This window comes from Drosophila rhopaloa, unplaced genomic scaffold (genome assembly GCF_018152115.1).
Source record: "Drosophila rhopaloa isolate 14029-0021.01 unplaced genomic scaffold, ASM1815211v1 contig_155, whole genome shotgun sequence".
Classification (NCBI taxonomy): Eukaryota; Metazoa; Arthropoda; class Insecta; order Diptera; family Drosophilidae; genus Drosophila; species Drosophila rhopaloa.
In genome coordinates, this window is record NW_025335034.1 from 4,460,721 (window position 1) to 4,485,041 (window position 24,321).

Consider the following 24,321-nt stretch of genomic DNA (forward strand, 5'->3'; position numbering starts at 1 on the left):
AATGCTCTCGCCTTCTGGGGCGTGTCGGACTTTACACGCTCTTTGATTTCCATTAAACTGGATGCCCCACGGTTCTGCTGGGGTGCACAGCGAAAAAGATTAGTAGACTCTCTTTGCTTGTCTACGCCATTTTCAATCGAAGTGAAACTTATTTGTCAAAGAAATCTCTTTTAATTTGTTATTCCATTATTATCTTATACCTAAGTGCCATTTAAACATTGTATTTGTTATATAATCATCGACGTTAACCTTAAAGAAAGTTTTCTGAAAATAAAACGAGCTATTTTTATAGTTGTTATTTAATCATTCATGAAAATAAGAAAAGCTATTAAAATATTTATAATATTTTAAGCCACAATCGTCAATGCCATAAAATTTTTAAAATTAACTATTCAAAGATAATCGGATTAACTCAGTTGTGTGTAACGATAAAGATCTTTAATATATTCATTCGCGCAATACTTTTGACAACTTAACCATGGTTTTTTAAATCTGCAGCTCTGGCTGTGAAACAATATGTCACTTATCAGAATGCAAGCACTAACTATTTTTTATAAAGCCACCATAATAAAACATTTCAAGGTTTATCGTCGCTTTTTCAGTCATTACGAATTGGAAAGCTGATTGAAAATCTGGTATTTAAATATTGGCAAAATGTCAAAATGATATGAAGAAAAATATATGCAGATAGTCGATGGTTGTGCTATTTTTTCTCCCACTGCAAGCTTCTCCCACAATTAGCTTCCCAATTTGAATCCCAGTCGCTGTATCCCGCTTAACACTCGCTCTGTGTGCGACAAATTGGTGACGCTTCCGTTTGGGATTTGCCGCTTGATTCGCTTGTTTACGCTGACCAGCGGGCAGCCTGTTGCCGGCATTAGAGTGCATAACAAATCACTTAGCGCCCGTCCATCAGGGACCTAATCAAGCTCACATGGGGCCGTTCGCATTTGGCTATAAAACTTGGCGATCGCCACGCTGCTGGCATCAGTTGCCCGAAAGCCTCAAAGCGCAACGCGGTCCCATCACCGACTACAGTTAAAGGGTCCAGAGTGTCCTGCTTCCGGAGTTTCCTGTCCTGGGAGACCACTTGCTCGTAAACGGCCAAGCCCAGATCGTCCCACGCCCTCGTTATGTGTGGTCCCAGTTATTGCACTCTGCTGCTAATCGCGGCTTCCTGCTACGTCCTCGTGGTCTGCAGTGAGGCCAAGGCCTTGCAGGTGAGTCCCGTCCCGCCTCGTTTATCCTGGTGGGTGGTGGGCAAACAAGCGCCACTTAATTAGTGTTATTTGCCCAGGCACAAGTTCGCCAGCTTAGAGCGATAATTTCTAACGGCTGCGCTAACGCTCTTGGATGTTATGAACGGAAATTTCGGGCGAAAAGTTTTTCCTTTGCCATGTGTTTGTGCTACCATTTTGTGGCAGCTTCATTTCCACTCTGTCAACGGCATTTGAGATGCTACCAATTAGGTTGCAGATTCTGCAAGTTTTTTGCCAGCAGGAAATCGATTCGCATCCAATTTGTAGCGCTTGCTCGGAAAAAAGATACTTTTCTAGCGCCATCTGTTGGATGTTGGAGAGAAGGTATTGCGTTGCCACTAGAGTTGATAAGAGACTAGTAGATATCGGTAGGATAGCCGCGAGAGAGCAACAGTGGCAAGTGTCAACTGTCTCCGCTTTCACCCTGAATTCGATCTGGGGTTACCGCCACTTTTCCGGCGGCGTGTTCTTTCTTTTCCGTTTGGCAGCAGCAGAGTGAAGTCGAGAGTTCGCAGTGACTAAATTAAAATTCGAAAGTACACGCGAGTGATCTCACTTTAGTGCCGAAGGGAAGGAGTTAAACAACTTGGCTTTGAGCCGCATAAAAAGGGTGAGATGAAAAACAAGCGAGTTTATAGGCAGGTGATTATTTTTGGGGGTTTTATAGGCCACCGTTGGATTGATGTTCGAAGGCCGCAAAGTAAAATAAAGGCGAGTTCGATCGAGACGAACGGGCGCCCGCGCAGTTCACATAACGAGCGAGCAACCTCCACGCCAGATATTCAACTCGGAACAACAGCGCACAAGGAAGGGCGAAACAAAGTGTCTATTCATATTTCCATCTTTAATTATCCCCATTATCCGGTGTGTCAGCCCCAAATTTCATAAGCCAGAAAAGTGAGCTAGGCGCCGTCTGACCATCGAGCCGTTTAATCGAGGCGAACTAAACACAGGTTCGATCGAACCGATTTATCAGTTTCTCTTTGCTCGGAGTGCGCATGCGACGTCGCGGCTACGGTCTGTGCTTTTAAAAGTAATTCTCGGGGAGTTAGAAAGACCATATTTAGGCCAAGAAAATCCTCGCCGTTTCGGCCAAATCCCGGTCGGAAGGGTTATCGGAGTACTCGCCACGGAAAAGCGGGAAGTTTAGGTTTAAAATTCGGTTTAAGTCATGTAATAAGTGTTCGTTCGTCAAAAGTAGAGAAAAAAATTTAATTTTATTTTGTTCGGTGAAAGTGTGGTTTGGGGATAAATTCCTATTCATATCCCAGAGAAGGTAGTGCTGATGCCATCAGAAGGTCTTCACGGGCTGTACATTCCGCTTTTTATTTAATTCCTGATTTAAAAAATATATATGTCTCTGTGAGTGTGTTTCCCTTATTCAACCTTATTTAGCCATCGTCAACGAGGAAAGCGCTTTCGTCGGTGGATGGACATAAGTGTGGTGAGTTTTTAAAAAGAAAATCTATACAAAATCTTATAAGAAAAGTCAAAAGAAATAACTTAAAATCTATAATGCTAACCTAAAAGAGAAAAAACGAATATGGAGAAATAAAGAAACAAAAAAAAAAAATTGCTACACTCAGAAAAAAAAAGTAAAGTAAATTAGATTGAATTCAGATTGAACTAAAAGCTGATTATGAATATCGTGATGCATCCTTCAGTTTAAATGGTAAAAATAAAGTTAAAGTCAAAATTGGATTAGAAACAAATTAAATAAAATATGAAGATTTTTCTCTCGAGTGATATGATCCCCATGCCTCAGTTAACCATGTTGGCATCAACCAACAAGTTTTTTTAATTGCCTTACATACCCATTATTTGCCATATTTTAACATATATATATATATATTTAACGTTTATATTTATTTATTTATTTTATGCATGTCTTTTTACGGTTTAATTTAAGAAATGGTTTATATATCTAGCTATTAATAAAATTATATAATGTTTTGCTAAATTGAAAAGTGGCCGCAGCTAGCGTTGTCTTATAATGTAGACTAGCACTTGTTAAAGGGGTCGCTCAGGCTGTTAAGCGCTGAGGATATGAGCGACCATTGGTAGGGTGGGCAAGACCAGGACCTCCACAACATCCAGGGAGGCGAAAAAGAGAAGTCAGCCAAAATGGGAAAGTAGGGAATTTAAAGTGATGATTTAATGTGTGTGTTTCTCTAACCCGGTTTCAGTTTGGTGATGCACGCGAGTATCTAGTTATTATTAGGGAAGGCATTCCGAGGTATCAGCAAGACCATCACACCCATAGCCGAAGAGCCAGAGCCGGATATATTTTTTCGCGTGCGATGGTATCTCGAGACAACATCCAGCCTGATTTGTATTAATAAGTGTAGCGGTTCGTTACAGTTATGAATTATAAAATAAATAATAATAATAAAAAGATTGGCGCCCTAACGTGTTGGCCACATATAGGATTATAAGTGACTCACACACACACATATTACATAATCGCTGTTCAAAATTTTCTATCAGTCAGGGGGTGGGCTAATACCAGTCAGTGTTTACGTTCAGTCATTTACCCAAGGTTGCCCCAGCTGCTAGAAAAACATATGTTGGTTTCCACTCGGAGTTGTTCGGAAGCATAGGAAAACGGAACAGAAGTTGAAAAGAAGAGGGATCAGATTGAATTGCCTAGCCGACCGCAGACGACAACATCGAGGTAGGAAGCATACAGACGTGTGTATACCCTACACAGTGCAACCCGAGTCAAGCACATCAAACGCATAGGACTAGCAGGTGCATTTGCTTTCATAAGCGAAGCAGCTGACCACGGATGATATGCATAGACAAAGGGGCACGACCATTTTCATAGATGGGACATAGTTTCCGGTTAATATTCGCATAGGACACACTGAGCTTTAATCTTTCAAAAGAGACACTCAGGCCACGGATAATAGCGGAAGACATATGCCCAACATAAACGGAAGAGTAGAAGTGTCAGCCGCATGGACCGCAGACAGAATTTTGTTTGACCACGGCGGACTCTTCGCGCTGCTGATTAGCGATAAGCAATGCTCGCCAAATTTTTTTTCCCAATTCCTTTTTGTGCTGATCGAAACCTTTTGGTTGTATAAAAGTGCATTATTATTGCAAGCAACTAGCTATGCTTGCTGGCCAGAGTTTTGATATTGATTTTCGTTATTGTTTTATCGTTTTTATATATTTATCTTTACCTTTATTTATCGTATCTAGTGAACAACTTCAGATCAGAAATTATTTATTAAACTGTTGAACATAAAAAGCATACAACCTAAAGAAAAAATCAACATTTTTAAGTCCAAGTTTGATGATCAAGCGACCGGTTTGATCAAACTTGTTCGAACTAAGTAGATCTGGTGGATCGGAACTTGGATAAATTTTCATGTATTTATATCTAGGAATTTATATCTTTCTCATTCCTGGTATCTTGGTTCGAGTCGTTTTAAACTCTCGCTCTCTCACCATATTTTTACTTCGTTTTGGTAATTTAAATAAAAGGTCGCTAAGAGATAATGGATTTAGACGCTTCAGGGCCGTCAAAATGTGTGATTTGCGACAAATTGTTGTCGGCGGACCAAATAGCCCGTGCCAAATGCGGCCACGAGTTCCACAAGGATTGTTTAGAAATTCAAATAAAGGCTAAGGGCAGTTGCCCTGGTTGCCATCCCAAAGGAGAAAGCAGTAAGCAAAAAGGATCAACTAGTAAACAAGCAACCAGTGCAGCGGACTCTGAGGCTATCAGTATCATTGTGGCGCAGCAGCTGAAAGCGATGCAAAATGAACTGCTAATCCAATTAACTGATCGGATGGCACCAATAATTCAGGCAACTTTATCTGCCCATATTCAAGAGCCGTCAAGACAAGAAGCAGTCCATAATTTCAGAGCACCGTCGGATATGGGGGAGATCGAAATGCCGGAGAGGCCCATTTCAGCTTTTACAAGCTCTGATTTGAGCAGTCGTCCCGATAAGGTCGGACAGATCATTAGTAGTTGGAAGTTGCGTTTCAACGGAGACAAAGAAGGGTTAAGTGTGGATAAGTTTCTATATCGGGTGGAGGCGTTAACACGCCAAACGCTTAATTCAAGGTTTGACTTGCTATGCGGCAACGCCAGTGTACTGTTCGAGGGAAAGGCTCGCGAATTTTATTGGCGCTTTCATAAAACATCGGATAGCTCAAGGTGGGATTTGCTTACTGAAGCTTTACACAAACAGTATCGAGATACGCGTAATGATGTGGATCTGAGAGAGTCAATACGAGATAGAAAGCAGAAAGATAGGGAAAGTTTCGACTCGTTCTACGATGCCATTGTGCAAATCACGGACTGCCTGGAAGTACCCATGCCAGAAAAGGATCTAATCGAAACGCTTCGCAGAAACTTACGACCGGAAATCAGGCACGAGCTTTTGAATGTCAACATAGAATCTGTGCAGAAGCTAAGGGATATTTGTCGGCGTAGGGAAGGTTTTCTTGAGGACGTGAAGCGTACTTATGGTTACCAAAAGCCAGCTCCATATCGGACGCAAGTATCTGAGTTAGTACAAGATTGTGAGGACGCTTCGGAATTTTCGGAAGCGAATCAGGTACCACGAGTAGAGGCTTTCGGGTTGGTGTGCTGGAATTGTAAGCAAGAGGGTCATCGGTATCAGCAATGCAAGATGAAAAAAAGGGTATTTTGCTTTGGATGCGGCCTTGCTGATACCTACAAGGATGCTTGCCAAAGGTGTCAAAAAAACCCGAGGTTGAACACACGACCCCGGCAACAGCCGTGTGTTCTCCGAGAAAGGCCAGCGGATTCCGTTGTCAATCAGAAGTAGCTTTAAGCGCACCCGAGTCAGGCAGAGAGGGGAGATCTCAAACCTTCTGGCCACAGCTAATAAAAAATAAATCATCATCAAATTTTACAGCAAACCCATTTAGAACTATCTCTCGGAATGCGAGAAGAATTAGAGATTTTTGGCAAGCGGCTAAAGCTATTAATGCTATTAGATATAAGAATCAGGATAGACGCCCGTACGCTGAGATTCGGATGTTAGATAGAGTTGTACTTGGTCTTTTAGATACAGGTGCATCAATGAGTGCCGTGGGAGGGAGTTTGGCCCAACAAATTCTCAGACAGAGAGTACCGTTTAAGAGAGTGGCAACCACAGCAAATACAGCCGACGGTCAAAAACAAAAAGTCATAGGACGTTTTAAGACACCCGTTCAGTATGAGGGAAAGGTTAAAGAGTTAGAATTATATATTATCCCCTCATTGAGCCAGGATTTGTATTTAGGAATAGACTTCTGGACCGTTTTTGAGCTTTTGCCACCCGAGATGAATTTCGATGAGCTTATCTGTGATGCTCATATCCTGTCTAGTACTCAACAAGCCGATTTGCAAGCAGTCGTTGGTAGATTTCCTTCTTTTGCGGATTTGGGATTAGGAAAAACCAGCATTCTGTCTCACTCTATCGATGTCGGAGACGCCAAGCCCGTAAAACAAAGGCACTTTCCGGTTTCGCCAGCTGTGGAGAAGTTGCTCTACGAAGAAGTTAACCGAATGATTAAGCTCGGTGTGATTGAGGAGTCTGATAGTCCTTGGTCTTCGCCGGTTGTGTTGGTGCAGAAGCCAGGAAAGGTGCGCCTTTGCCTCGATAGTAGAAAAGTGAACGCCGTTACAAAAAGGGACGCATATCCTTTACCACAAATAGATGCAATACTTAGTCGTCTTCCCAAAGCTAACTTCATTTCTAGTCTCGACCTCAAAGATGCCTATTGGCAAATCCCTTTAGATCCGTCATCGCGCGATAAAACTGCCTTTACAATCCCGGGGAAGCCACTATACCAATTTAAAGTCATGCCTTTCGGCCTTACGAACGCTTCCCAGACGATGACTAGATTAATGGACAAGGTGATACCGGCTGAACTCAGGAACGAAGTTTTTGTATATCTTGATGATTTGCTCATTGTCTCAGATAGTTTTGAGAGTCATTTAAGCGTTTTGAGTTCCGTTGCTAGCCATATAAAGGCTGCTGGGTTAACGTTGAACGTGGAGAAAAGCAAATTTTGTGTTAAAAGCGTCAGGTATTTGGGCCACATTGTAGGAGAAGGGGTAGTGCGGACGGACCCAGATAAAATATCGGCAATGACGGATTTTCCATTGCCTAGGACGCTAAAATCATTGAGAAGATTTCTTGGAATGGTCGGGTGGTACCGAAAATTCATCAGCAATTTTGCAGCCGTGTCAGCACCCTTGACGGATCTTTTGAAGCCCAGGCAGAAATTTATAATGACTCCTGAAGGTGAGGAAGCATTTAAGAAATTAAAGGAAATGCTGTGTTCGGCCCCAGTTTTGCGTAGCCCAGATTTTAGCCAGCCATTTTATATTCATTGCGATGCCAGTAATTCCGGAGTAGGAGGGGTTTTAGTGCAGAAATCGGAGAGTGGCGAAGAATGTCCGATAGCATTTGTCTCGAAAAAATTAAACAAAGCGCAGAAGTCTTACACGGTCAGCGAAAAAGAGTGTTTGGCTGCAATAATATGCATAAAACGGTTTCGGGCTTATGTTGAGGGTCATGATTTCACAGTCATCACGGACCACGCGTCTCTCAAGTGGCTAATGTCGCAGACAGATCTGCATTCTAGGCTTGCTCGGTGGGCATTGAAACTCCAGGGTTTCAATTTTAAAATTGAGCATAGAAGCGGTAAGCTCAATGTAGTTCCTGACGCCTTGTCCCGGGTCAATGAAGAAGAGATAGCTGCCGTAGATGCCAGTCATGGATTATTGGTTGATCTCGAATCCAAGCACTTTAGCGATCCCGACTATATCGATCTAGCTGAGAAAATTGGAGCCAACGCGAGCAGTCTGCCCGATTTAAAAGTAGCGGATGGATTTATATATAGAAAAACGGAACACTTGTCTGGGGATCCGATTCACGATAACTTTTGTTGGAAGTTGTGGATTCCTATGGGACTGGTGCCCGACGTCCTCAAAAATGCACATGATGATCCTTTAGCTTCACATGGGGGTGTTCATAAAACATTGGAGAGGATAAGAAGGTATTACTATTGGCCACGACTGGTGAAGGACGTGAAGGAGTATATTCAGGCGTGCGAGACATGTAAAATGACTAAGGCTCCAAATCGTATATTAAGACCACCAATGGGAAAAGCTCCAGAGTCTGCAAGGCCTTTTCAGAAATTATACGTCGACTTTTTGGGTCCGTATCCCCGATCAAGGAGCGGAAACATAGGAATATTTATTGTGCTAGATCACTACAGCAAGTTTGTGTTTCTGAAGGCAGTGAAAAAACTAACAGCTGACGTAGTAGTTAAATATATGCAGCAAGACCTATTCCATACTTTTGGGGTCCCCGAGACTGTAATTTCAGATAATGGGTCACAATTTAAGTCGGAGGCCTTCCAGAAACTCTTAAGAGAGTACCAGATATCTCATACTCGCACTGCTGTTTACTCGCCCCAAGCTAATGCATCGGAGCGGGTAAATCGATCAGTGATTGCTGCCATACGATCGTATGTGCGTAGCGACCAAAAGGATTGGGATGAGCAGCTAAGCAGCATTTGCTGTGCTCTCAGGTCAGCAGTTCACTCGAGTTTAGGGACTTCACCTTACTATATGATTTTTGGACAAAATTTCATTTCAACTGGTGCCACGTATAAGTTGCTAAGAGCTCTCAATTTGCTCGAAGATAGATCGTTGGCATTCTCAAAGGAAGATTCGCTAGAACTTGTCCGCAGTAAAGCGTTAGAGGTGATGAAAAAACAGTTTGAAAAGAATGAGAATAGGTATAATTTGCGGTCAAGAGAAGTATCTTTTAGGGAAGGTCAAGAGGTCTATCGAAGAAACTTCAAACAGAGCAATTTCGCAGCTGGTTATAATGCGAAATTGGGTCCAGCTTTCGTGAAAGCAAGAGTAAAGAAAAGGATTGGGCAAGCTTATTATGATCTCGAGGACCTACAGGGACATGATGTGGGCAGGTTCCATGCAAAGGATATTAAACAGTAGCCTCGCAAGCTGTGGTGTTCTCAGCCTTGGAGTATTTGCCCCAAGTCTGATCTTGATGGGGGGGTATTTTTGTAGCGCTTGCTCGGAAAAAAGATACTTTTCTAGCGCCATCTGTTGGATGTTGGAGAGAAGGTATTGCGTTGCCACTAGAGTTGATAAGAGACTAGTAGATATCGGTAGGATAGCCGCGAGAGAGCAACAGTGGCAAGTGTCAACTGTCTCCGCTTTCACCCTGAATTCGATCTGGGGTTACCGCCACTTTTCCGGCGGCGTGTTCTTTCTTTTCCGTTTGGCAGCAGCAGAGTGAAGTCGAGAGTTCGCAGTGACTAAATTAAAATTCGAAAGTACACGCGAGTGATCTCACTTTAGTGCCGAAGGGAAGGAGTTAAACAACTTGGCTTTGAGCCGCATAAAAAGGGTGAGATGAAAAACAAGCGAGTTTATAGGCAGGTGATTATTTTTGGGGGTTTTATAGGCCACCGTTGGATTGATGTTCGAAGGCCGCAAAGTAAAATAAAGGCGAGTTCGATCGAGACGAACGGGCGCCCGCGCAGTTCACATAACGAGCGAGCAACCTCCACGCCAGATATTCAACTCGGAACAACAGCGCACAAGGAAGGGCGAAACAAAGTGTCTATTCATATTTCCATCTTTAATTATCCCCATTATCCGGTGTGTCAGCCCCAAATTTCATAAGCCAGAAAAGTGAGCTAGGCGCCGTCTGACCATCGAGCCGTTTAATCGAGGCGAACTAAACACAGGTTCGATCGAACCGATTTATCAGTTTCTCTTTGCTCGGAGTGCGCATGCGACGTCGCGGCTACGGTCTGTGCTTTTAAAAGTAATTCTCGGGGAGTTAGAAAGACCATATTTAGGCCAAGAAAATCCTCGCCGTTTCGGCCAAATCCCGGTCGGAAGGGTTATCGGAGTACTCGCCACGGAAAAGCGGGAAGTTTAGGTTTAAAATTCGGTTTAAGTCATGTAATAAGTGTTCGTTCGTCAAAAGTAGAGAAAAAAAATTTAATTTTATTTTGTTCGGTGAAAGTGTGGTTTGGGGATAAATTCCTATTCATATCCCAGAGAAGGTAGTGCTGATGCCATCAGAAGGTCTTCACGGGCTGTACATTCCGCTTTTTATTTAATTCCTGATTTAAAAAATATATATGTCTCTGTGAGTGTGTTTCCCTTATTCAACCTTATTTAGCCATCGTCAACGAGGAAAGCGCTTTCGTCGGTGGATGGACATAAGTGTGGTGAGTTTTTAAAAAGAAAATCTATACAAAATCTTATAAGAAAAGTCAAAAGAAATAACTTAAAATCTATAATGCTAACCTAAAAGAAAAAAAAACGAATATGGAGAAATAAAGAAACAAAAAAAAATTGCTACACTCAGAAAAAAAAGTAAAGTAAATTAGATTGAATTCAGATTGAACTAAAAGCTGATTATGAATATCGTGATGCATCCTTCAGTTTAAATGGTAAAAATAAAGTTAAAGTCAAAATTGGATTAGAAACAAATTAAATAAAATATGAAGATTTTTCTCTCGAGTGATATGATCCCCATGCCTCAGTTAACCATGTTGGCATCAACCAACAAGTTTTTTTAATTGCCTTACATACCCATTATTTGCCATATTTTAACATATATATATATATATTTAACGTTTATATTTATTTATTTATTTTATGCATGTCTTTTTACGGTTTAATTTAAGAAATGGTTTATATATCTAGCTATTAATAAAATTATATAATGTTTTGCTAAATTGAAAAGTGGCCGCAGCTAGCGTTGTCTTATAATGTAGACTAGCACTTGTTAAAGGGGTCGCTCAGGCTGTTAAGCGCTGAGGATATGAGCGACCATTGGTAGGGTGGGCAAGACCAGGACCTCCACAACATCCAGGGAGGCGAAAAAGAGAAGTCAGCCAAAATGGGAAAGTAGGGAATTTAAAGTGATGATTTAATGTGTGTGTTTCTCTAACCCGGTTTCAGTTTGGTGATGCACGCGAGTATCTAGTTATTATTAGGGAAGGCATTCCGAGGTATCAGCAAGACCATCACACCCATAGCCGAAGAGCCAGAGCCGGATATATTTTTTCGCGTGCGATGGTATCTCGAGACAACATCCAGCCTGATTTGTATTAATAAGTGTAGCGGTTCGTTACAAATTAACATTTTGTGTGCAGTGGCAGCCACAGTGCGTATACGTATTACGTAGCTCATTCTCACCACCAATTAAAATAACTATGTCTATGTGTTTGCAATGGAAATGAGGTAAAATCCAAAACACACTAATCATCATGCCTATCACAGTTTATAGCCATTCGGAGTTTGAGGTATTGCTATAACTTGACAAAATTTAGGATTATTATCAAGCAACCGCTCACTTAGAATTTAAAAGATGTTTTTACATGACATTTTTTTTTGAAGTCAAAAATAATTTTAGAAATCATTAGTGTTATCCAGTCAAAGATACTATAGGATTTTTTCCAACTAAAGGCTTATGAAGAAAATGTCAAATAGATATTAGTCCTTTTAAAGTGACACCACAACAAATATATTTCTTATCTGAGGAGATTGTTAAAAGAATCTGTATCTTTTAAGTCCACATGAATTGATAATAATCAATTATTTCGACAAATGGAATTTATTTGTGTGTAATCTTAAACGCTCTGCCAAATGAAGGTTTAATATCAAGTATACGCCCACGCGCAGCCGCTTAGAGTGAGCGTTTATGGGCGAAGTGCGACTTACAAGCCGATTTCAGGTGTTGGCATTTCAATCTACATTGAGTTGTCTAATCAAGCGGCACACGCTGCCAGCCAGGCTGTAAATTGAAACAATAAAGTGCTTGACTCGCACATTCGCACCCACCCACACACACCTAAAAGCGGGTTGGTAAGACGCCTTTGAGTGTGCAGCACACGTACGAGTATGGGCATAAATAGGCGGCATAAAAATAACTTAACACGTGTCGACAGTTTGGTGGCCTGGGTCTCCCCTAAAAAAAACTAGCCTCCAAGGAAATATCTCAAATATTTAGCTCCTTTTTTCATACCTCTTGTGTGCTTTTTTTTGTGCTCTGCTTTGTGGCACTTTATTTGTGCAGGGCACGAGCAAACTGGATTTGGCAAATCACATCAGCGCAGGCTCTGCCAGAGGATCATCATCATCAACTTCAGCGGTGGCGGCCATGAGTGAAGCCCGCCAGAAACGCGCCATGGGCGAGTATAAAGAGCTGACTGACATCATTGACGAGCTGGAGGAGAATAGCCTGGCCCAGAAGGCGAGTGCCACAATCCCGGTGGCCGCCGTGCCGCCGCAGGGCCAGGAGTTCGATTTGGATAGCATGCCGCCACTGACCTACTACCTGCTGCTGCAGAAGCTGCGACAGTGTAAGTCGACACCTGGAACACGCCGCGTATACGCAACGCCAGCTGGAGATGGACGCGTGCTGAAATGTGAAAAACGAAATATCCGGAACCCTTATAATTGGTTCCCGAAGCACGTTCACACTCACGTCACCATCTCCATTACTTGGGCATACTTTATCCATAAGCTTTCCTTATTTTTTGCAGAGAGAAAAACTTAATATGAAAATCCAATTGCCATTTAGTATGCATGTCAATTGCCCTCATTATTTTTCATTCTATCAAAATATTCTGAATTATTCATTTGACATAAAATCAAGCTATTCATATATATTATGGGTTCTTCCGCAGAAGCTTTCAAAGAAATCTTAGGTGGTTTAAAGTAGGTTTTATACCGAAAAAGGTTTTATACCGAAATTTCAATTTAAACTTCAGTTTTATCCTAACATACTCATTACCGTTGCAATATGAGCATTTTAAGAATGAATCAATTTTGAAATTTTAGTTAAATTTTTCTAATATACAAAATACTTGAAAACTATCTTTGAGAAGTTTATGGCATCGTTATATTTTATGTACTGTAGCTCTTTAATAGGTGTTCCAAGTTTAAAAGTACAATTCTAAATTACCTTGTATTGAAAACCAATCAATTTTTGACCGCGTTTTGCTACAATTCCTCTCTTCGTTTCAACAGTGCAGAGTAGTGGCGAGCCCGCTTATCGCGTGCGGACGCCACGCCTTGGCCGCAGCATTGACTTTCAGCGGCTCCTGGACGCCGAGGGAGCGGCGGGAATGGGGGGCAGCGAGGAGGCCACTGGCGGGCAGTTCATGCAGCGCATGATAAAGAAATCGGTGCCGTTCAAGCCCCGCCTGGGCAAACGTGCTCAAGTGTGCGGCGGCGATTGAGTCACGACAAGGACGCGAGGACATGGCACGGAAACCGGACGGAGGACGATCCCAGGACAAGGTTGAGGCCAGGCGACTGGCCCTCGAGCTAACTTAACCCCCTTAATGGCCAGCTGAATTCGACGCGACGCAAAAATAATCCACATATGCATAGTGAATGACTAGTTACCAGCGCTATAACCCTGTTTTTGAGAGGAACTAATGATGTGTATATATAGTCTATCTATTTATTATTAATTTGAATAAAGTGCAGCCCCCAAAAGTTTTGTTTACTCGCAACGCGACGAATTTGCATCCCAAATGAGCCGGGAATTAAATAAACATGGTAATTTCATTTACGAGTCCTTCGCTGATGACCGCTCGCGTTTACCAAGTATATATTTTTACAATATATTGTGCTTCCATTCCCTGGCTAAATTAATGAAAAATTCATAACCAGTGATAGGGCGCGTAAATTGGAAAAGTGCGGCTGGTAGTGCATCCGTTGCCACAAAATCATCCATGAGCGTTGGCCATGGCAACTGCAGTTTGTGAGTGTTGAATGATAAAATATCTCAGTTCCCGACTCTTCCCCAAAATCCGGTGCCACACTTTTGGCCAGCCAAAAGCTGCTGGTTTTATTCGGCCTGATGAAGCATAAAAATATTTTGCGGCGCTTGCAATGAATGCAGACATGGTATCCATTCCATGAATGTGTTCTCTATTGAAAACATTAATTTAAAGTACCTACTAGTGATTTAAAATTTCCATTGAAAGCTTTGTATTTGTAAAAAGTTACTTCCTGCTGCGCTTAATGGGAATATCAGACATTTTAATACATTCGCGATGCGTGTTCTTATGTGTTTATTCGTTTTAAAGTTCTTAGGGTTAATGTTATTACTTTTCTAGAGAATTTCAATTAATTTCTGAAATATACTTCTGCTGATGTAGTAATTAATTCAGTTGAAATGTGATTCAAAAAACAAAGGTTCCCCGGAAATCAATATAATTTACAAACAAATGCAGTCTGTTTTAAAGGCCTTTATTAAATATCAAATTTTTATGATTTATTTTATTTTTTCCGCTTATCTTTTCAGATGTTTAATGCTCAAATCCTATAATAAATTAAAACGACAAGTCACTTAATTCAATTTCCATACCTAACTCTTGCAGTGACGCAGCTGTTTTTACAGCCTCAGCAGATGGAAGTTTCCGCAACTCATTAGAAACTTGCCACATGCCAATTAGATGGTTTAACCAGGCGTGGTCCATTCGCTCCAGTAGCCGTGATCCACAATCCTAGTTTCCGCCATCTCCAATAATTGACCCCAGGTGGTTGAGGAAGTTACCCAAGTTAACCTAAGCCGAAAGATTTTGGGTCGCATGCATTCTGGAATGGATTATACATCACGTAGCCGGCAATCTAAGGAGTAGCTAAACTGTGGATATATTTCTGCCTGAATCGTGCTTAAATTGCGATAATGGGCACACAGGCCAGGCCTCCGACCTCCGCTCCCCGAAGGAGATATTGAAATATTATAACTGCAAAATGGTAATAAATTTATCTCCACCTCTTGGGGAAAATGAACCAAAAAAGAACATCGAGCAGGAGGTCGCGAGCCAGACACGCACATGAAGGCATGCACTTTAAAAAATAAAGTATTATTATTTTGATAAGCAAAAAAAGAAATTTAGTAATTTTATTCTGAAATTACAATTGCAATTATATACAGAATAGAGAATACGAACTTTTCATTCAACTTATTGATATCATAATTTATGCATCCTTTTGTTCTCGATCACGTACATACATACATTATAGTAGCCATATGGAACTTATTCCACAGTTTAAATAAAATTATATTTTTATGTGGTAAAATCATTATTAATTTTGCCTGTGATATTTAATTATGGTTTTTGTAATCCGTTTATTATCATTAATTTTTGAGAATTTATTTGGATCCAGTTCTGGCAAATTGAATATTTAAGTAGTGAAAAGAGGTTCATCATTTTCATTAATTTTTTTAATGTGTAGAGGACCGGGAATCGGCAGGAACTTGGCATGATAGCGGGCGTAGATTTACAGTCGGGTCGTTGCGTAAGGTTAAACTACCTTAACATCAGCTGGCTTCCTGTCTGAGAGGGCGTGGCACTCCCCTGGTCCTGCTCCCTCCTCTTCTTCCAAGTTCCTGCCCTATCTGGTTTAAATATATGTGTATGCATATGTGCAAAATGATAAGTTGATTGTGGCTAAGTACGCGCGTGTGCGTGCAAGGCGAAATCACTTTGCCTGATTAAACGACGCCATTCCGGTTCAAACATTCGTTTGCTTGGCTGCGGGATGTCTGTCTGTCCGTCTGCCCGGCTCACTCACCTTGGCCAAAAGCGATCTGCGCCATTAAGGTGAATTGTTAAAAATGTCTGCTAATATGGCGGCCGTCTCGCAGTTCGCAGCTTCGACTGCAACCCTTATTTATGGAGAGGCAACCGACTGATTTAAATTGATGGCCCATTCGCCCCTTCTGCGGGTGTGGCACTCACTTAATCAAATTTCAGCCAAGCCGAAAAAGCCTTCAAATTGGCTTTGTGTGAATTTGGACCACAAAAGTGGGCAAGATTATTTATGTGCCTGGTATTGTGTTTGCGGGCACTTTGATGTTGAGCACACCTGCATAATGGCAGTTACTCTATCGCAGCTCCGGCATCAAATATTAATTAGTGGGGACTACCGACCTGTCGAAGTGATTGATAACTCCTGATTATCGGCTTTCTCGAGTGACCTATGGCTTGGACGGAACTTACTCTGACTTTGAGCTGGCAACGGAAATTGACAGGCAATTGGTTAAAACCACATTTGATTGTAAGCCTTAGTTAGTCAGGCTGCCATTCAAATGTATCTAATTTCTCAAGGCTGCAGTTAAAGCAACGAGTTGTGAAAGTAAAATATCATCATTATCGTCAAGTATCCACGCAGCCAACAAAAAGTAATTATAAACTTTTCGTATAATCTTTGTTTAGCAAAGAAATCCTTACAATTTTCCTGTTTAAGTTCTTTCTCAGTTGGAAATTTAAAAATATTTGTCCAACATTTATGGGATTTCGGAAGTCTTCCGTCCACTGCCAACTATTTCGTTTCGGGCTGCTAAACTTTTCATACGGTTCTTGCTATTTCTAGACTTCCAAAGTACACATAGTCCTCGGCTCTGACCCGCAGCCAAATACCAAAAGTTCCGAATGGATCGGGGCAAAATCCCCCTGCCCAAATGCAGCTATGCCAGAGTGGGGGGCACGAAGAGCTCTTGGCTATAAATCCGGTGACGGACAGGTGGGCGACGCCTCCGCTAGTTTGCAGCAAACTAAAGCTGCAACTTTTTTGGGGCATTTCCATGCACTTGTTCTTGTTGCCACTGCAATTTTTGCTGCCCTTGCATGGCATCGGGAATTTAGAAATTGCAAATGCAGCAGCCACATTACCACACACACACTCGCACACCCAGCGCCGAACAGCAATTTCCACACAATGCTCCTGCTGCTGCAATTGAGGCCTTCCGAGGAGGACGAGGTCACCCAGGGAGCATAAAAGCGACCGAAAAGCAATCGAAAATCCAGTTTTGGCAATACGCGTCAGGGTCCCTTTGGCAATGGCAGTGGCAGTGGCTTTGACGTGGCCGCTGACGGTGGCACTGACATTGGCATTTGAAAACCCCTGCCCTGCCACGCCCTAATCCCTGCCAGCATTACTCTGCAGTCGGTCTTTCCTAATCCAAACTATTACAATGTGCCGTAGTAGTTCACTGTGGATGTGTGACATGTGAAGTTGTTTATCAAAATCTTTATTTACCTATTTCCAACATTGTCGAAATTAAATGCCAAAATTGCTATAGTTTCAATGGAAATGTGTCTTAATATGTCAGTTACAAATGACTCAAAAATCGATTATTGTTTCGAAAAGTTAGACATACAAAGTACATACATATCCTATATTTTCAACAGAAACTGATTTTGAAAGTTAAACATTTGTAAAACTTGGATAGAACTGTAACTGAAAGCAACTGAATGTGTCATTTCGAATGTGAGATGGCATTCAGACCAAACAAAAGCTGAGTGAGAAACAATGTATATGTATATGATTTAGTTTTTGTTTTTGATATAACTTTAAAATAAAACTCATGGTTCTGAGTTGTTATTAGAAATTATTAACAATTAGACAACTAAGTAGCTTGTTGAATTTTCCACACGTAACTATCTGCAACTATGTATTCCGTAAAGTTTCCTTTTGAATCCCTGGCTAAGTCATTTTGCACTAAAAACTTCATTTACGCATTAGAACCATTTGAGTTATGGAAGTTCAAAGTTGTTGGTATTCAACAAAGTTTCTCCGTTAAACTTCCATACAATTTAGTTGTACTTACGGGAAGTTTGACTTAAAGAAGATCGACTGTATCTGCAGGTTGCTGTGTCAGAATGCAACACTTTGTTCTGTTGATTTTTATTTAATATGCGAGTGACTCGGCAGGATTACTGGCATGACCAGCCCCAACAATCCACGCCGGCACGCATGACTGAGCTGTTGCTTAGTTGCTCCTTTGCAACCCCAGTCATCATCCATCAATTTGCCTATGACATCCAGGCTGATGTGGCAAATTTGCCGCCACTCTGACCTTCGGTTGGCAGGGACGTTCGTTTTCGTTTAATTACTGTCAATTAGACAAACATTGTGGCGATGGACTGGACGGAGGCCTGCATATAATCAAATTACATGCCACATCAGGATGGTCGGTTGGCCGACTTAAATGTACATAGTGCCGCGCCAGCAATCAGATAATCGACCGGCCACAGACCGATTCCAATAAACTGGCGCCACAAGGATGCGACGGTGTCCTTGAGGAGCAAGAGCTCGCAAGGAAGTCGCTTTCAATTACGCCAGTTTACCCGGTGGCCATCCTGCCGTGACTTTTCCTGCCACTGCCACTGCCACTGCCACTGCCAATGCCACGGCCACTTTTGGAGCTGCTGCCACGTGGGAGTGACAGACTGACAGGCGGGCTGGGCTATAAATGTTTGTTCGATTTCATTTGGCCAGCCAGCCCGTTCCCCGGCGGAAATCTGTTTCGTGCGCCGCCTGCTTAATATAAATACAAATCAAATGCGGCCTCCCGAGGACCATTAATTGTATCGTGAATTCATGCATCGCGCAGAGTTTCCCTGCCCCACATTTCCCCCTGGGAGCCCGTGGCGTGCCAAGTTTGTTGCTCCAGGCTGCTTGCCCGTGACAGGTAATGAAAAAATTAAATGAAGCAGCACGCAAAGCGGCTGCATGGCCGTGTGTTTGCTTAAAGTCCGGCTAATGAATTAAAGATATAAATTTTTGAAAAACCCGTCAAGTGTGTAGTTCAAGTTGGTTTGAGAAACAGATCCAGTGAAGTGATACCTACAGGATCTATATATATCTTTAGAAATAAGATATTTATACCCTTGCAGAGGGTATTATAATTTTGGTCAAAAGTGTGCAACGCAGTGAAGGAGACATCTCCGACCCTATAAAGTATATATATTCTTGATCAGGATCACCTCCTGAGTTGATATAGCCATGTCCGTCTGTCCGTCTGTCCGTCTGTCTGTCCGTCTGTCTGTCCGTCTGTCCGTCTGTCTGTTTCTACGCAAACTAGTCTCTCAGTTCTTAAGCTATCGAACTGAAACTTTGCACACACCCTTCTTTCCTTTGCACGCAGTATATAAGACGGAACGGACGGGATCGGCCGACTATATCCTATAGCTGCCATATAACTGATTGATCGGAAATGCCATAACTTTGGTGTTTGTAAAGTTAGGAACCTGGGACTTCCTATGGGTTTTATATTTGACCAATCAATCCGACCTACCAAATTTCATAAGGATCGGCCGACTATATCCTTTAGCTGCCATATAACTGATTGATCGGAAATGTCATATAAAACCCATAGGAAGTCCCAGTTCCTATGGGTTTTATATTTGGCCAATCAATCCGACCTACAAAATTTCATAAGGATCGGCCGACTATATCCTATATCTGCCATATAACTGAACGATTGGAAATGCCATAACTTTGGTGTTTGCAAAGCTAGGAACCTGGGACTTCCTATGGGTTTTATATTTGACCAATCAATCCGACCTACCAAATTTCATAAGGATCGGCCGACTATATCCTTTAGCTGCCATATAACTGATTGATCGGAAATGTCATAACTTTGGTGTTTGTTATGTTAGGAAGTTGGGATTTTCTATGGGCTTTATTTTTGGCCAATCAATCCGACCTATCAAATTTCATAAGGATCAGCCGACTATATCCTATAGCTGCCGTATAACTGAACGATTGGAAATGCCATAATTTTGGTGTTTTTAAAGTAAGAAAGTTGTGATTTTTTATGAGTATTAAGAATGCATCATATGAATAATTTTGGAGAATATAATTTACAGAGTATTCTGCAAGGGTATATCAACTTCGGCTTCGCCCGAAGTTAGCTTTCCTTTCTTGTTTTAAATTCACAAAGTACATTTTTGATTTTAAAATTAATATGAACATAAAAATAACAATTTGACATTTTTTTCAATTTCAAGCCTAACTATAGTTTCTTTAGGGTCCACAAAAAAATTTTTAAATGGTTTAATCAACGAAGTTTAACAGTAAGTTTACGGTAAAATTATAATACCGTGTATATTCTGTTCACATGTTGTACGGTATTAACGGTTGAATTTAATTTGGAGTATTACCTTTGTATTTGGTTGATGTTTTCTTTAACTTATTAAATATTTATGGTTTTGCTAACTTTATAGTTCTCCAATTTGTGCATTTATAATTCTCAACTGGCTATAGCGTACTGTTCAAATAGATAGACTTCTCAAAATCAAGTCAGTGGTAAGTCAATCACTTTTAAATTTACCTAGAAAGTTGTTTCTGTGTATTCTGCTTGCAACTTCAACCATTTTTGAAATCAATATTTAAATCCGCATTGTTATCTCATTGATGTCAGTAAAATGTTACAAAACAGTCTGGATCGACAAGTGATTTAAAAATAAATCGACTGAAAATATATAATTCAAGTGCAGCTGATGTGGAAAATTCAGTGAATGAAAATTGCATGGAAAAGTGCATGGAGCACTTGACCGGATTGCGTGTCATTGTTAAATTCCATGGCACCACCCCGTCTCGGCACTTGGCACTGAACTTCTGTTTTGAGGGTCGATCATGGATTTATTGATAGATGACCCTGCCATTCAGGCGGGCTTTGTTAACGGACATTTATAATTGGCAGCCTATTGCTCGTTTCCGGTCCACCAGTCCGCCAGTTGAAGGCTCGTTTAGAAATAATTATAATAAATGGCCAGCGAATATTCCCACTCGGGAAAAGTGACAGGAGCAGATTGTGGGCTCAGTAGTGGTTGTTTGGAAAACACACACGCTCCCGTTGGTAATTAACTTTTTAGCTGATTTCGGCCAGGTTTTGGTTGAAATTTTTTGGTTGTCATACCTTCCTTTGAAGCTTCACCCCTTGCAAAGGTCGTGGTGATGCATGGCAATTATGGCGTGATTATGACGTTGGCCACATGCAAATGAGCATTCGACGCGTTGGCCTCCTGGCCCTGGGGTCGTTCTGTGACTTTTAATTGCTCTTGTGCGAGTCGATGGGTCACTTCCGACCGCCCCACCTGCATGTGGGTGTGGCCGGTGGCCGGTGGCCGGTGGGCGGTAGGCGGAGCATTATGACCGCTACGGTTGGCCATTTCGGTTGAATATTGACAGCTGCAAAGTGGGGGGGAAATGAGCGACACCCAACAGAAAGCGCTTAAAGTGTCAACTTTAAAACGCTCAGCTAATTGCACTCAACGTCCGGAATAAACTACGGACCAAATTTGTTGCACTTAATGAGCAAATTTACAAAACATTTGAGCACAATTACCGAGCAATTTAAGTTAAATGAACTGTTTCTGATGTTCTACTCTCCTTTTTTTTTGCTGCCCCGAAATTATTTATAAGGCCAGGGCAAACACACAGACGACGCTGATGAGGCAAATGAAGGAAAAAAGGGAGCGAAATCTCTAAAGAAAAATAAAACGACAGCTAACTGGATTAGCGTGATTATGTACATATATTTTGCACAGTCTTGCAGAATAATTACTTCATTAGCCTTTGAATTGTTGTTAATTTATGAAAAATTTCTCAAGTCAAAGATGATGACTTCATTAAATTTCTGAAATTTTTTTCAAATTCCTATAGCAATTTAATTTCATTTTGCAACTTAGCCTTGGAGTCATTTGTCTTATGAACTTTTAAGTAGTTATCATCGAAGTTTGATCTTTGATAGTTTTAACTTTGTGTTACAACTTTAATGACTTTTCGAGTAAAACTTGGAAACTAGAATTCATGTCAATAATATATTTTTTAAGCTGTAGTAAATTGGTTTATTCTTCATTTTTATTAACTTTATTATAGAGTTGTTATCGTAGTTTGTATCAAACTTTATTTGAACAGATACACAACAAATGAATTTAAATATCTCTGTGTATCTTCAGTAATTTATTTGTATTTACTACTGCCTTAACTACGCTCTAAATGTAACTTTTCGAATGGAATTATTTTCCTGTCCCTTTCGAGGGAACATAAATTTTACCTCCGAGAAATGTTTTGTATTTAGCTTTGTTTCATTCGGCTTTAGCTAAAGTTTATTATATAGTAATCGTACCTCCTACAACATAAATATATGCATAAATATACGCAATGTGAAAAGAAGATAAGTGGGGGAACTTAAAACCAACTGGCTGCCGAGTTGGGAAAGTGGCTTTGGGGCTAGTTTTCATTGCTGGCACTTGATGGCTGTTTTATTGATTTGTTGTTGCAAACTTTTCCTTTTACATGGCTCGAATTTATGGCCCCAACATCAACAAACAATGGCGACCGAGAGACCCTGAAAACGCCGCCAAAAATTTGCATTCACCCGAGCCAAGGCTGCTGTAGTTTGTTTTTTTCCTCTGCCGTCGCTGTTTGCTCGGTGTTTTTCATTATTCCATTTTGTTATTCACATTTTGTGCCACAAAAATGTTGACCAACGAATTTAAACAGCGTACGCCCATTCACTTGCCGCTCCTTTGATATTAACGATCCCTTCTGCATATAATGTTCATATATTCTCATTTTCTGCGTTTGTAATGCGACGGGGAAGACAAAAAACATTAGCATAATACGCTTGTGAAGCAATTTCGTGCACTGTGCAAAAAAGCGTGCTCTGGGAATTGTTTGAAGCGTTTGGTGTGGAAATTGCTGCGGTGGCGGCACGCATCAAGACCGCACGCGCTAATTAAAAGAAATAACCAAACAAAAAACTATGAAAACAAAGGGGAATGTTGAAAAGCGAGCGGCAGGGGTAGTGTTTGCCAGCGCATATTACTCATACGCCGCTTGGTACGTGCTCCTAGCCGGCAAATTGTTATACCCTTGCAGAGGGTATTATAATTTCAGTCAAAAGTTTGCAACGCAGTGAAGGAGACATTTCCGACCCTATAAAGTATATATATTCTTGATCAGCATCACCAGGAGAGTCGATCTAGCCATGTCCGTCTGTCCGTCCGTCTGTCCGTCTGTCCGTCCGTCTGTCCGTCTGTCCGTCCGTCCGTTTCTACGCAAACTAGTCCCTCAGTTTTAAAGCTATCTGCTTGAAACTTTCCCAAAAGTTGTCTTTCTATTGCAGGTAGTATATAAGTCGGAACGAGCCGGATCGGGCCACTATATCATATAGCTGCCATATAACTGAACGATCGGAAATGCCATAACTTTGGTGTTTTTAAAGTTAGGAAGTTGGGATTTTCTATGAGTTTTATTTTTGGCCAATTAATCCGACCTACCGAATTTCATAAGGATCGGACGACTATATCCTATAGCCGCCATATAATTAATTGATCGGAAATGCCATAACTTTGGTGTTTGTAAAGTTATCAAGTTGGGATTTTCTATGGGTTTTATTTTTGGCCAATCAATCCGACCTACCAAATTTCATAAGGATCGGCCGACTATATCCTATAGCTGCCATATAACTGAACGATTGGAAATGCCATAACTTTGGTGTTTTTAAAGTTAGGAAGTTAGGACTTTTTATGAGTATTAAGAATATATGAATATATGAATAATTTTGAAGAATATAATTTACAGAATATTCTGCAAGGGTATATCAACTTCGGCTCCGTCCGAAGTTAGCTTTCCTTTCTTGTTTTTAATTAATTTTTATGACCTTAAACTTTACTCCATGTCCTGTGATTCAAGGCGGGCCGCGGCTGACTCATTATTATAAATAGAAAGCAATTAGATGTTCTAACCAAAAATGGGCCCAGCAATGACCACTATAAAGGGTTTGAAAAAGCTCGGTTTTCATTCAAGTTCCATTTGGCTAAAGTGTTGGCAGTGGCCACTCCAAAAGGATAAGGGACAAGGGAAATGGAAAAGTCAATATGGGAGAATCATCGAAGCGTTAACGGTGACAGACAAGGCCGTGTTCGAGATCGAGGGTGGGTCCTTGGCCAGCTTCATTTAACTTTCACTCACGACCCCGCCCACAGCCACTGCCACCCCCACATTGTCGCTGGCCGACAACTATTGCAATAAATATGAAGGCCATAAATGGCTGAGCCACAAAATGTCACGTGCTCACCGCGTAGGCGGACATTTTACGTCCTGGCCAATGTAGCAAAATCAGAGCTCGGGACCGGGAAAAAAATGGGCTTTAAACTTTCCCGTACGGGATGTATTTCATAAATCAAACCACCATCTGCCTCGCAA

At 41.3% G+C, this 24,321-nt stretch overlaps 2 protein-coding genes across 5 annotated transcripts in view; one reads left to right on the top strand and one right to left on the bottom strand.

Annotated features, from left to right (window-relative positions):
• LOC108044616 (octopamine receptor beta-3R) overlaps nucleotides 1-24,321 on the bottom strand; it is a 52,860-nt gene that overhangs the window by 14,741 nt on the left and 13,798 nt on the right. The window lies entirely within an intron of this gene.
• On the top strand, nucleotides 1,004-13,800 carry LOC108038697 (protein hugin). 2 transcript variants are annotated; one of them, XM_044456846.1, is made up of 3 exons: nucleotides 1,004-1,220; nucleotides 12,371-12,656; nucleotides 13,327-13,800. In XM_044456846.1, exons 1-3 carry the CDS (start codon nucleotides 1,134-1,136, stop codon nucleotides 13,536-13,538), a joined length of 585 nt encoding a protein of 194 aa, XP_044312781.1. In that variant the 5' UTR covers nucleotides 1,004-1,133; the 3' UTR covers nucleotides 13,539-13,800. The 2 variants fall into 2 exon arrangements, with proteins under 2 accessions (XP_044312781.1, XP_044312782.1); XM_044456847.1 differs by lacking the exon at nucleotides 1,004-1,220 and adding an exon at nucleotides 9,570-9,679.

Bases quoted from the DNA above. Each gene is read 5' to 3' on its own strand.
- LOC108038697 (XM_044456846.1), top strand. From the start codon at position 1,134: ATGTGTGGTCCCAGTTATTGCACTCTGCTGCTAATCGCGGCTTCCTGC. The intron at 1,221-12,370 runs GTGAGTCCCGTC...TTATTTGTGCAG, and splicing joins GTGAGGCCAAGGCCTTGCAG to GGCACGAGCAAACTGGATTT. The intron at 12,657-13,326 runs GTAAGTCGACAC...TCGTTTCAACAG, and splicing joins GCTGCAGAAGCTGCGACAGT to TGCAGAGTAGTGGCGAGCCC.